Below are 13,483 nucleotides of genomic sequence, written 5' to 3'. Positions count from 1 at the left end.
TAATCTAACAAGTCCTAAGCAGGTGTTTCCAATACTCACTAATCATTTGCTGGGGCATTATAGATAGCAGAATCAGCGATCACTTTAAGGAACAGAAACAACAAATGAGAGTAAATTAATTTAATAACATGGTCAGGAAGAGTTTCATTTACTTAAAATATAGATAATGGTTCAGTATACTAAAACATTTGCTCTTAGTCATAATTTCCCTTTTAAGTATATCTTCATTTTTTCAGAAGCTTTTACTCCAGAACTGATTTTGGAAGAAACCACTTACACGCAATTTAAATTGGCACTAAAATTTCATAGTGAATAGTAGAATAAAGTTTGGTTATGGTATCTAAAAACATTAATAAAGTGAATTCATTTTACTTTATCTTGAATAAATTTAATTATAGTTTTAGCGGAATCCAAATAAGTAGAATGAGCAAAGAGTGTAACAAGCGATAAGTTCTGTCTTCACACTAAGTTGCCAATGCAAAAAGATTTTATCCTTAAAAGAGAAGTTAATGAAGAAACATTGAAAAGTTGTATCACTTTACATGAGCTCTTAATTTTTCAATATTATCAATTCTCTTTTGAATCAGAAATATCTTTCTTAGATACTGACATTAGGTTGTTAGGCATGTATTTCCATGAACTGATAATTAGAGGAGAAAAAGAATTAGCCAGGAGTAATGACTGCTCTGTAATATTCCAACTAATTGGAAAGCACTTCTAGAAAGATCCATCATGAATATTTTCCAGAATGTTATTATTAAATGAAACCCAAATAGTTTGATATATAGGATTTATTTATATATTTTTTCTCTCCTTCCTTTTTTTCTTTTTTGAGGCAGGGTCTCATTTACCTCAAGCTGGCCTTTAATCCACTATGAATCCGAGGCTAACTATGAACTTCTGACCCTGCCGCCTCTGCACCTCCTGAGTGCTGAGACTACAAGTGTGACCATATGTTTGGTTTATGTTGTGCTGGGAAATTGAAGCCAGGGCTACATACTAGGCGTTACGCCCCCAGTACACAACATATAACTTCAACTCATGAGAAAAAAGGGGGTGCATTCTTACTATAAATAAATCAATGATAGCATATTAAATTAGATGAATAATATTAGTATTTTTCAAACAATTGAAATTTATTCAATGGCCACAGTATAAAGAGGAAGCTTAGAAAACATCAACCCAAGAGACTTAGCTAGCATCTTTCATTTATTTCCAAGCAGATCACTGTCAGGTACTTTCCTTCTGTAGTTGGTTATACTCCAATAAATTGTAAAGACTAGTGTAGAGAATCAGATCTGGGTAAAAAAAAATACAGTTGATTTTATTTCCGGATATTCCTAATAATGATCGTTTGGTTGCATGTAAACTTAAGTCAATGACTATATATCTATCTCCATCTCAGATAAAAGTAGAGAAAACTTAATTTTTCATACTTTATGATTCTTCCTTCGATACCTTTAAATTTGTTATTTAATAAATGCTACAAACTAGGATGAGAGAGTCTCAAGACAGTGAATATATGTATGAATGTGATTAAATGGTGAATGTAAGAAAATTCTGTTCCTAATTTCCATGTGATGAATATATAGTCACAGAACCTCCTTTTCAGAAGGCATGAAACTTTCCATATTTCTTTTCACTTTCTAATTGTTTTTTGAGACAAGGTTTCATTCTGTAAGCCATGGTTGCCTGAAACTCACTTGTACCCCAGGCTTGCCATGAACTCATGTCCTTCAAGTTTTCTTCAAAGTTGAATGAAAGTTATACTGTTCAACATTTTCCATTTCATGATAAAACAATGAATTTTCAATACATAGGAAAAGTAATAAAGACAATACAAGATAAAATGAATATCATATAAGCAACTTTTTTTACACAAAACCCTGTCATTCAAGTTATGAACAGAAATACAATTTCTTTATAATGTTCCCAGCACTCTACCTTAGACTTGTAACAGTATGAGAGCTGATAGGCAACTCACCAGTCAGAGTTCAAAAGAGGAAGCAGAGAATATTGACATAAAATCATAATTTAGCCTAACTGATGCCCAGTGAAACATTTAAAATTTTCTATAGAAATTGAAACATGTCATTTGTCAATCCTTAATAATTATAATTAACATTAAATGAGAAAGGAAAGAAGATGTTCTGAAATGCAATAAAAATCTATGACAAATTTGTGACAAATATGGGATGTCTTGGAAGAAAGCCTTTGTTGTCCTCCTGTCTTTGGAGAATGTAAAAAAAAATGATTGTGCATAGAACTTTGTTCTGCAGATCTTACACACTTCAATCTTACAATCATTTCCATTTTTAAAAAATTACCTAATAATGAACAAGGGAGAGGGCTCATGAAATCCTACCCCTAGCTGAGAAGCTTTTGATAACTGAAGGGAGTCAATTTTCTTCAGGGATGCAGCCACTGAAAGACTACCCATGATTTAGTAGATGGTCCCACATCCATGTACATACAGGCAGCACTAAGTGGACTCAGTGGGTTAAAAAAAAATAAAGCTGGGAGAGAAAAATGGTGAAGATGGGATAGGGATGGAACTGGAGGAGAGGGATTAGGTGTTTAGATTTGATCCAAGCATATTTATATGCATATGTGAAATTCTCAATGTAAAAGGAAAACATTTTATAATCTAAAGAAATTTCTTTTGTAAGTTAAATATATTGATACTTATCATAATCAAATTTATGAAGATTTGAAAAAATTGACAAGCACAAATTTTATTACTCATTAAAGAGAGGATGCTCTGATTGATACCTTATACAGTCATTGTAAAACTTCACTGTATACTTGAGAAAGAATGATAGCGAAATCAGACAAGGACTATCTTAATATGAAAGTAATCTTTCCTTGTACATTGCTCAAAGAATTTCTGAGACCTTTTTGGGTCAGTGGTAATATTTTGATAGTGGGAAAGCCTACAGTGATGGACATGAACTGTTAAAGCCAGAGGATGGCAGTTAGCAACAGCTTTCTTGAAAGTTATCTTAAACTGTCAACATTAATAGTGCATATTAGTTTTCTTGTTTATTTTTTAACCTTAAAATATACCAATTGTTATCCTCTCCTGAAGACTTTATTTTTATTATGTTTTCCAGCTGTCTCAAAGCTTCTTGACAGCTTGCTTCATCCAGAATGCTATGACTTGAGCAGTGTGTGGTCTGACTTAAAATTGCATTTGGCGTAAAAACTTGACAGTTCTCTCTGCTTAAAATAAAAGAAAAAAAGAAACAACTATTTTATGGTATACAAAACCTAGAGTAAATAGTGATAATTGGCAGGTGTATAATATTATAACTGTTTTTTCAAAGGGTTGACTCTATACGAAGTCTTTTAAATATTATAAAGTAATAGTTTGGGGTGGAACCAAAATTTTAATTCAGGAGTTATCTACTTTAAAAAGATCATTAACAATAAGAATTATTTAAAACAAACTGAAATTAAAAATATGTAATAGGTTTATCTAGATTGAAAACCATTTGAATCAAGGATGGCAAAAAATGTCAATTTTCTGTTTGTCAGTTGAAAATAGTGACCTATAGAACCTAAAAACATTTGCCTTTGAACTTGAATTGTTTTAATTATGAAAATTAGATTTTGCTGTCATGTTCCTTAAAAAATACAGAAAATTTTTATTTAATTTTCTCATATGTTTAAAAATGGGCATTGATGCCTTGAGCTTTTTTAAGCACCTTGCTTAAAATTTGTCTACCTTTTATGATTTACATCTACCTTTGTGATGTTAATGCTTACTTATTTTGTCAACTTATTACCTATTAATTTTATTTTCAGTATCCTTGATTACATCAAAGAATGTGGATGTGAATTAACATGAATACGAGGATACATAATCATAGACAAACTCAGGATCCCAATAAAAACTCTGTATTTTTGATATTATCTTTTAAAATTGTACATGTTTATATAACTTCTTGCCAATTAATTGTATATTAACATGCATAGTATAGTAATGAGAACAGAAAAGAATATTTTGTCAGTTTGGCTAAATATAAATGAAGATTCCCTTCATCCTATTTCATATCTTCATTTCCCTTCACCTAACACAATGGAAAATGGGTGAAATATCATGGTTTTACATAATATATATAATACATGTGAATGAAAAGTAGGAAAAAATCATCAAATAACTCATGGATTGTTTGCTACTGGTCTTAGGTAATATTGCTAGGCATCCAAATAGTGTCTTTGTCAATTCTCCACCTCTCAGTCAGTTGTTCCACAATCCCCCTCCCAGATAAGGAAAGTTCCTGGCTCCACACTCCAATTGTAGCCTGTCTGGTGTCCGCATTCTGTCTCTCTATGCTTCCTGTGTCCTGTTCTTCTCACTATTTTTCTTTTATTTGCTTGCCTCATTTTGTCAGCTTATGCTTTCTGGTGCCAAATTGATCAATGTTCTGAAAATAATTTGTTCGTGTGTAAGGTAAAGTCATTTATATTTTAAAAAATTAGTTTTCTTGATTATTTACTTGCCATTGACATTTCATGAATAGTATTTAATGGATCTTGGTTTGTTAAAAGTTAGAACTTCTTGGGCCTGGTGTGGTGGCACATGCCTTTAATCCCAGCACTTGGGAGGCAGAGGCAGGCGGATCTCTGTGAGTTCAAGGCCAGTCTGGTCTACATAGTGAGTTCTAGGACAGCTGGGGCTACAAAAGTTAGAACTTCTTATTCAGGGGACAGGAGTAAGATGGGGGTGGAGATGGAAGAGTGGGTCTGATTGTTATCAAAATACAGTGTATGAAATTCTTTAACTGGTAAAAATATTTTAAATGGTAAGAATGTTTTTGATCATTGATTAATAGTCTCTTCCCCTTTTTTTAGTACCATAGTTGAGTTCACTAAGGCACAACAATATTGAAGTCAAATTTTAGTAGTTTTATATTTAGGGACCGTTGATGCTGATATTCTTATAAAGTGAAATGAATAAAAATCCCCAGGGTTGACTGAATCAAGCTATGTGGATGACTTGGTGGAGATCCATGGCTACAATTCCCACTGATGTGAGTTCTGTGTGTTTACCTTCAGGAAGGAAGGTTCATCAATAAGAGATTGTCACATGATCAGAGCTACCCAGTCACAGCCTGTTACTCTGCATGAATAGCAGACATTTCTGGCAATAAATTCAAATTATTATAAAATATTTGAAAACGTACATGCAATCATTCTAAGAACATATGGAAATGTTCAGAAAGCATTTTGATTTTCACAGACAACAAAGAAAGAATGCTCCACCCACCACAGAATAGGCATAGAACTTTAGAAGCTGAAAATTATTCAAATTTATTTTCTCAGGTTTTGGGGGGAGAGTTATTCTGGTCATATAATTATTTTGTCAAATTTCTTATTATTTTAAAGTATCAAGGGTTTTTTAATGATGTAACATTTTACTTTTGCACTAACACCTTGAAATAAAGAATGTAAGATTTGTTTTTATTACCCATGTACATACAATGTTAAAGACAACCACTTCCAAATAAACCATCTGACTTGTCTTGTTGTCTGTTTTACTTTACTTAGGGGTCCTGTCCTTTCCAGACATAGAGAAGACTAAATAAATCCTTTCTGATCAAAGTGATAATTTACTTTGGATCAGAAGAAAATGAGACTTTGGTTAACTTTTGTAACCAATTCTGTCCTCTCCCAGTCCCCATCCACTCCCAACCAGCCACCCACTACCACTTGCCCAAGAGAGCAACTCCCACAGAGTGATGGCTTGGTAAGAGTTCGCCAAGGAAACACATGATATGAAACTCTCCTTTGACAGGTGCCGCAAGTGAGCTTTGTTGACAGTGGAGTCTCCAGCAGTGGTCTGTGGAAGTAGCTTCTGACTTTTCTCCTACAATTGGGTCACATGAAGAAACTTGGGATTTTATGTCCCATGTCTCTTATTTGATGATATATTTTCTCATCTTACCACTGTAGCTAGTTCAAATTACTCTTGTTTTATTACTCAGGAGGAGGGCTATGTCTACTAACCCTGTATTATCTACTTCTGAATCTAAAAGGCATACCTAAAATATTCGTGTCCAGCAAAAATAGATGTAAAATTGCAAATTGAGCTTAAACTTTAGTATATTATATGTTAAGCAACAACCTCCAAGATTTTAAGACTGCTATTTGTTTTAGTTTCAGTATAGTCATCAGAAAAGTAAAATAATGAGTCAGGTATAGTGTCATACCCCAGCCCAGGCTCCATAGTGAGTTCCTGGCCAGCCTTAACTATAGAGTTCTTTAGCAAAACCCTGTCTCAGAAAAATCTAAAGGAAAAAAAAAAACAGTAAAAGAAAATAACAAAAGCAAACAACTATTTTCTTAGTTCCTTGCTTGGCTGCTATCAGTAGCAGGGGCATTGAATCTGGGGAAACAAACAAATAAAAATCAAACCAACCAGCCAAACAAACAAGAAGACTTCCAAGGATTTCTTAATACAACAACGGTTGTTTGTTTAAGCATCAGGCCTATCTGGTACAGTCTGTCTAATCTTTTCCTTCAGATTTCCTTGCATGCAACAAAAGCCCAGAGGGAGAAAAAAAGTTCCTTTGGCTCATCCCATAATTCCTACTTGACCCATATATTATGCTAGCTCAAGCAGAAGTCTGCTGAGAAGCTTATACAAACATTTGAAAGCTCTTTAGGGACAATTTTGTCACCCTGGATTGAAATACCTACACACACACACACACACACACACACACACACACACACACACACACAGAGCTTTCTCTAGACACCTGTCTCTTGCCTAATTGGCTTTGTGCAGTGGGAAGGTTTTCTTTCATTGAGGTTGAGCAGCTGGAATCACCAGTCCTTAGAAAGAAGGATAGTGCAGGTAGATAAAGTAAAATATACTCTGACACCATTTCTAGCTACTCCTAATAATTTGTAGGAATTTTAGTGATCAGCAAGTAAATGATTGTCAGCTGTTTTCACTGAATCAGGAGAGGTTGATTTCAAAGGAGCTAGTGTATTTAGGACACAAGGCTTCAGAGTCAGAAGAAAAGGGTTATAGAGTATGCTCCTATGTCAGCATCCCACCATCCTAACACTCTGATTATTCATCCACTAGACAGGGACAGAAGAGTTGAATGACTACCCAACCACTTTGTGTGATAAAATGAGAAACAGATGACAAATACTTTGTACAGTTTTAAGAACTATTAAATAGATTGCTATTTTCAGAATGTAAAAGAGATTATGTGAACCCTATTGTGATTTCTGAAATGACACTTTTATCCCACATTAAATTATTATTACTATTACTATTATTACTATTATTTCTGCAGGAAATGAATGAGAGAACAGAGACTTTCTAGCTCTTTGTATGTTCATATATATCTTTGGCCAGTTTTAGGTTCCAGACTTTAAATAAATTATTGTACTTTATATAACTTTATTCTATAGTATGTTTGTTGTCAAAGATTTGGCAGAATATGTGGTTCATTTACACTATTGGAACATTTATGGTAGCAAGGAAAGAATGCATTTATATCTTATAAACAGTGCATTTTATCTATAATTCATTAGGACAAAATAAACAAAACATATGTAGCCTACTTTCCTATTGACTGAACATCAATAAAGGGTGACTTCTAATTCAACTTTATAGCACCTTAAAGGTAAAGAATATCAATTTGAGCATTACCTAAAGAAAAACTTTTAAAAATGTTTTCATGCAGATTTTAAGAACTGTATCTATGATTAATATCTTACAAATTAGAATAATACCTAAATCACAATATTAAAAAATAAGCCCTGAAATAAGGGGGACGTATGATCGCTGTGACATTTAATTGTCAATACAGTATTTCAAGCAAGAAAATGAGCAACACGAAGAAATCAACTGAACTAATTTGATGGAAGAAAAGTTGAGAAGTAGAATTTTTTCGTGTTGAGACAGAGTCTCACTATGTAGCCCTGGCTGTCCTAGAACTTGCTATGTGGACAAGGCTGGCCTGGAATTTATAGAGATCTGCCTATTTTTACATCCTGAGTGCCGGGATTAAAGGGGTGTGACACCATCCCTGGTGAGAAGTAGATTTTAAGTATATTCAAAATATTATAGGAAGACAAGCAAGGAAAAGGAGATGGCCCTCTGTTGTCAGTCTTTAAAGTGATCCAGCAAGCACATATCAGTATTATTCCTATGTTTAAGCTAATTGCTTCCTTAGCAAACTGGAAAAGGAAAGAGACCTTCAGTGGTTCATTTCTGTATTGCCACGAGCATCTGCTGCCTTCACTTATCTGTTAAGTGGGAGAGGAGCACTTAAATGTTTGGAATTTTCTAAAAATAAAGAGAAATGCAACAAAAGAGTAAAAGATTGATTTTAATTTTGTGGCAATATAAAACCACAAAATTGACTATTTCAGGGTTGAAAGTTATTTAAAGAGCTAAAACAGCTGTTATTTATTTATTTTCATATGTATGTGTATGTGCCTGCATGAATTTTTATGTGTAGTATATAAATGCAAAAGCCCGTGGACACCAAAAAGGGGGGTTGGATTCCCTGGAGCTGGAGTCACGGGTGGTTGTGAGCCACCGTATGGGTCCTGGGAACTGAACCCAGGTCCTCTCAAGAAGAATATGCACTTGTAACTGATGAGCTATCTCTGCAACCCAGGTATGCTATTAAATTTTTTTTCAGATGTGCTCTTGAATTAAATTGGAAAATAATTTTAAAACCACATTAGTTTGATTCCTGTCATGAGCAGTGACTATCTTTCTTGTGTGAAAATTCCAGCTGTTGGGGTAGGATAAGGACAGATATAAACTTTTTTCCTTTCTTACCCTAGCTGTGGGATCAAATTTAGCTGCATGTCCAAAGCACGTGCTCATGGGATTTACCTTCCTCTATGTTGGGATTTCAGAAAATTGCCAGGTAGATCAGAAAAGGGAGAGTGTTTATAGGAATAGAGGAGGCAAGTATTACTTTGCCTACTAGCCCAATCCCATCATTCTTTTAATTTTATATAAACTCTGATGCTTTTATTGGCTAACAATGTTCCTTCTGCTTTAGAATATTTCTAATGTAGAACTTTGTTAGGTTCCCAAATGTTTCTATCACTGTAACTCTCACTAGCATGTAATAGTGACTACTGAAGATTTCTAATGAAGAATTAAATGAGAAAACAAAAATTGACACACTTATTTTATGCTGCATCATATAACAATGGCTCAGAACCGGTAGTTTATGAATGAAATAAAGATACTTTATTTATTACACAGGCACTTGGATATTCACATGCCCAACACATCTGTTGATACACTTAATAACTAAGGAAACACGAATGGAAAATGTCTGCTTGTAGGATCAGGAGAGAACTTGCACTGTGTCAGGGTGAATGAGTGCATTAACAATTTTTCCTTTACTTTCCTCTAAGAATTTCCAAAAGTTACACTTCAAATAATATGCAACAAAAACTGATCTACATTCCAACTGGTATGCTAACTTGAATTGTGAGCAATGTAAACTTTTATCACAATGCAACATATTTTATAGTCATGCTTGAACAGATTAGGTTAGTAGCATGCATTCCATTCTGCAATATGAATACTGTTAAACCATTTCCCAACAAAAGTCAAAAGATGCCCAATGCATAGAAAAATACAAATCACTGTAGTCAATATATTACGAGACTGATCTTGGGACTTACATGGTGATGATGAATTCCTAAAATGCCATGCCCACAAAAGCACATTAAAAAGGGGATAAACATATTTCATCAGACAATCTCTAAAAATTAAAGATGAGAGCTTTAAATTTGGGGGACGATCTTGCTGTGTGCTTTGAACGGGGCCTTTCTGCTCACCTCCTTCTGGCTTGACTGGTCCATCGGACATCACTTTCCTGAGGGCTAGCTGGCTTTGGTCTTGGTTGCCATTGGCTGGTGGAGGCAGATTATCAGACTGAGTTCTTTGAATGGGGAGGACGCCTGCTATGCTGTGTCTGTGCTGCTTCCTGGCATGATTACACTGACCGCTTTTATGTGCTGCTGTGGCAGTGTGGGTGAAATGGAAACCCAGAGTATGTATCCTCAGATGGAACCAGCTTAAATGTTATTCATGCAAACAAAAGTGTTCTTTTGCTCTATTTAAATTGTGTTTTCAAATGCCAAAATGACACCACATGCACAGCACTGAAGGGGATTAAAACTGGCTGTTTCCTTGGATATGATGACTAGAGAGATGAGGAAAACAACAAACTATCTCCATCATTCGGCTAATACTTCTTGGAAGAGACAGCGCACCTACAGCTGTGACATATGTGTACTTGGCATTTTATACAATTGTATCAGAAAATTTCACAAATGAACACCTGGCAATTAAGATGAGTGAACTGTTAGACTTTAACTGATTTACAACTACTAAACATACCACTCTGACTTTTAAAGTATTCTAATGGTGAGAAAAAAAATAACTCGTATATTTTCTGTTATCCTATAGAAAGTGTGATCCAACACAACGAACCCAATTGTGCTCCTTAATTAAGTTACAGTGCCTCATTATGCATATTTGAGTCATATGTAGTTTTGAGAACATGGATTTTTTCGTGCAACTTCAGGATTCTAGGAGGGTCTCATGTGGAAAGTTATCTTCCCCCATGCACAATGCTTTTAAGCATCAAATGGCTTTTACCCTGGGTTCTCAAAGTTTATTTACTGTTGGTTGCATTATGCACCTGCCTAAAATGTTGAGTGCTTTCAGGTGCAAGAAGCTCATGGCTAACCTGCTCTAAATACATGTGTGTGTGCTTTTTGGGGTGTAATACTGGAAAACCTGCAGTCCCTTGTGCTTATAGTTCCTGCATTCTAAAGGAGATTGAACTGCACACAAAAAGACACACAACACTGCTTTGCCTGCAAACATCATAGACACAGCTACAAAATACTATGAGCCAGGTTGGATGGATGGTAGAAACAAAGGAGAAACAGCCAGTTTTATTGCAGTCTAGTAAATTAAGAAAAAAAAAATAAGGAAGAGCATAATTATGTATTGATACTGTACTTACACAGACAAAAGGACAGAGAACAGAGTGAGCAGGGGATGCCAAAAACACAAAGCAAACAGGGAAGGACAGCAGGAGAGAAAGGCAACAGATGAACATTAAGCTGCCATGCTGAGGAATTTATTTGCGTCTTTTACTTGGTTGAATGCGGAGTTGTTGCACGGCAGCTTCGGCAGCGGCTATGGCTGCCCCTGCATCTTCCAAGTGGGTCTGAGTGACGCTGGTTTTGCTTTGACTGCGAGATGGTCCATGAGAGCGGAGATGACCTTCAGACGATGATTTTGAGCTACCGGGACTACTATGGGATTTCTCAATGGTAGGAACCTGCATGTCTGGTTCAAAACGGCAAAGAAAAGAATTAAGGTCGCTCCAGTCCTCCTGCTGTCAAAACTTGGTCTATATTTAATTTGAAACTGTCTAAGATTTATGTTAATGCTGTTTTTCATGGCTCATTTGAACAACTCCTAGCCATTCAACAATGTGCTTAAACAATTTGGGGGAAGGGAGGCAAAGGGAGCACAGTGGAGAAGAGACTATTCATGAAGGAAAACGAGTTCTAACCAGTAAAGAATGTATTAACTTCCAATTTTACCCAGTGATTCCTGTTCATTTTAGTAGAGGATGGCTAAAAGACAATAGGTTTACTCAGCTGCAGGACACTTTTAAGTAAAACCATAGCGAACATTTGGATGAGTAGCGAAGGTCACTAGAACATATTAAATATAGTGCCTATTAGAATCATTGTCTTAGGACATTTTGTGAATGTATAGATCATGCTTGGAGAAAGAGGGAGGGAGGGAAGAAGAGAAAGAGACAAAGAGAGAGAGAGAGATCTTTATACTACTCTAAAACCAATCTACAAAGTGTATTCATAAGTAATCTACAACACTCTGTAGGCAGTGGTTTTCTGTGGTTTACCATATCACCTCAGTGCCTATTAGCAATGATAGCAGTTTTGCATCTTCTAGTATACTTGCACTTATAATTCGTTCCCCTCTGATATACATAGAAGCAATTTTCAGTTTGATGCATTTATGAAAGGTACATGAAAGATCAAGAAGCAGTGCTCACTAACTGTCTTTAGTACTTATAAGTATTTCAGCACATCGAGTCATCACAAATTTATCCAGTATAGGAAGTTACTCAATTCATGATGAGAATTAGTGTTGTGTTGGTGAATAGTTGATAAAAGAAAATATAAAGGAAAAGCTCATTCCAATAATCAATGCTGGGTATGTCCCCAGACCCCATGTAAAGCACTATTATTAAAAATGTTAATAGTTGAAATTTAGTGGGAGTCCAACCCTTGGGAAAGACTCAATGAAATTTAAGTTGCCATTATTTTGATGACATGAGAAAAAATGTTCTTGATATGAAAAGTTAAAAAACACACCTGGATGCAAAATTATATTTACAGACTAAGACTACATTTATGAAAAATCAGAAAATTAAAAAATTAAAATGCATAGACTAGTGATAATGGTGGTCATGTTTAGTCAAAAAATTAGAATGATTTTTATATTTTATTTATGAAATATCTCAGTCTGTGCACCTCTGCCTAAGGTCCATTTCTGCCAATTCCATAGCACTTTTTAGTGATGCTATATTAATTCTTTTTAATGGGACAGAATTTTACAAAGTATATTAAATACAGAGGCACTCACATTCAAGAAGATACTGACTGAGCAGACAGACAAATAACTGTTTTCTACTTGAAATATCTCCTACCCTTGGATGGGTCAGGGAAGATACCATGGCTTCTGCTTTTGATGACGGATGGCTTTGGGGACTGCTGGCTGCTCTGACTGGAGTGAGACTTGCTATGGTCAATGCTCTCAGTCTGTTCTTTAAGTGGATACCACCGAGGAGTGTTATCCAAGTGAGACGTGCTAGATAAGTCAATCAATACCTGAAAAAATAATAAACAAAAAATGTTAGGACTGAACCAAAATTTGTTCATTACCTTTTTCTGTGCTCTAAAACTTACCCAAGGATATATGCAGAAGATTAAGTATAACTTTTCCTTACTTCTCTTTCTTCTTTTACTAACTTTTCTTCAGCCAAGGTATTGAGAATGATGTTTTGCACATATATAAGGCGCTTAATAAATGTATGATTAGCTTAACTATATAAAGTCTCATACTGTTCTCTAAATTACTTGGATATTATGAAATCATTCTTTTATGAAACAAAACTTTTTTGGTTGTTCTTGTTCTATGAACTAATTTCTAATCCTAAATTTGGCTAACAATTTTAAAAGAAATGTATGATTTAAATTATAAGAGGGACAAGTGAAAAGAATGAATAATTTACAATTACTAACTTACTCTATTTTAAGCCATACTTTAACATTTTAAATAGATATATGGCTATGAACTGATGATGAGAAAGCATAGTGTCATGGTTTAATTGACAATATTTTTACTTTCTTAATAATAAATAAA

The 13,483-nt window shown here is 34.8% G+C and overlaps 1 protein-coding gene across 1 annotated transcript in view; it reads right to left on the bottom strand.

The window, feature by feature from the left end:
* Positions 1–13,483, bottom strand: part of Pclo (piccolo presynaptic cytomatrix protein) — a 440,245-nt gene that overhangs the window by 55,970 nt on the left and 370,792 nt on the right. Inside the window, 2 exon segments of the mRNA XM_008840911.2 lie at positions 11,177–11,371; positions 12,768–12,948. Coding sequence (XP_008839133.1) covers positions 11,177–11,371; positions 12,768–12,948 — 376 coding nt within the window.

The sequence above is a fragment of the Nannospalax galili genome, unplaced genomic scaffold (genome assembly GCF_000622305.1).
Source record: "Nannospalax galili isolate Female #2095 unplaced genomic scaffold, S.galili_v1.0 scaffold639, whole genome shotgun sequence".
Classification (NCBI taxonomy): domain Eukaryota; kingdom Metazoa; phylum Chordata; class Mammalia; order Rodentia; family Spalacidae; genus Nannospalax; species Nannospalax galili.
Note: the sequence above shows the minus strand (reverse complement) of the source record. Positions and strands in the feature narration are given on the sequence as shown.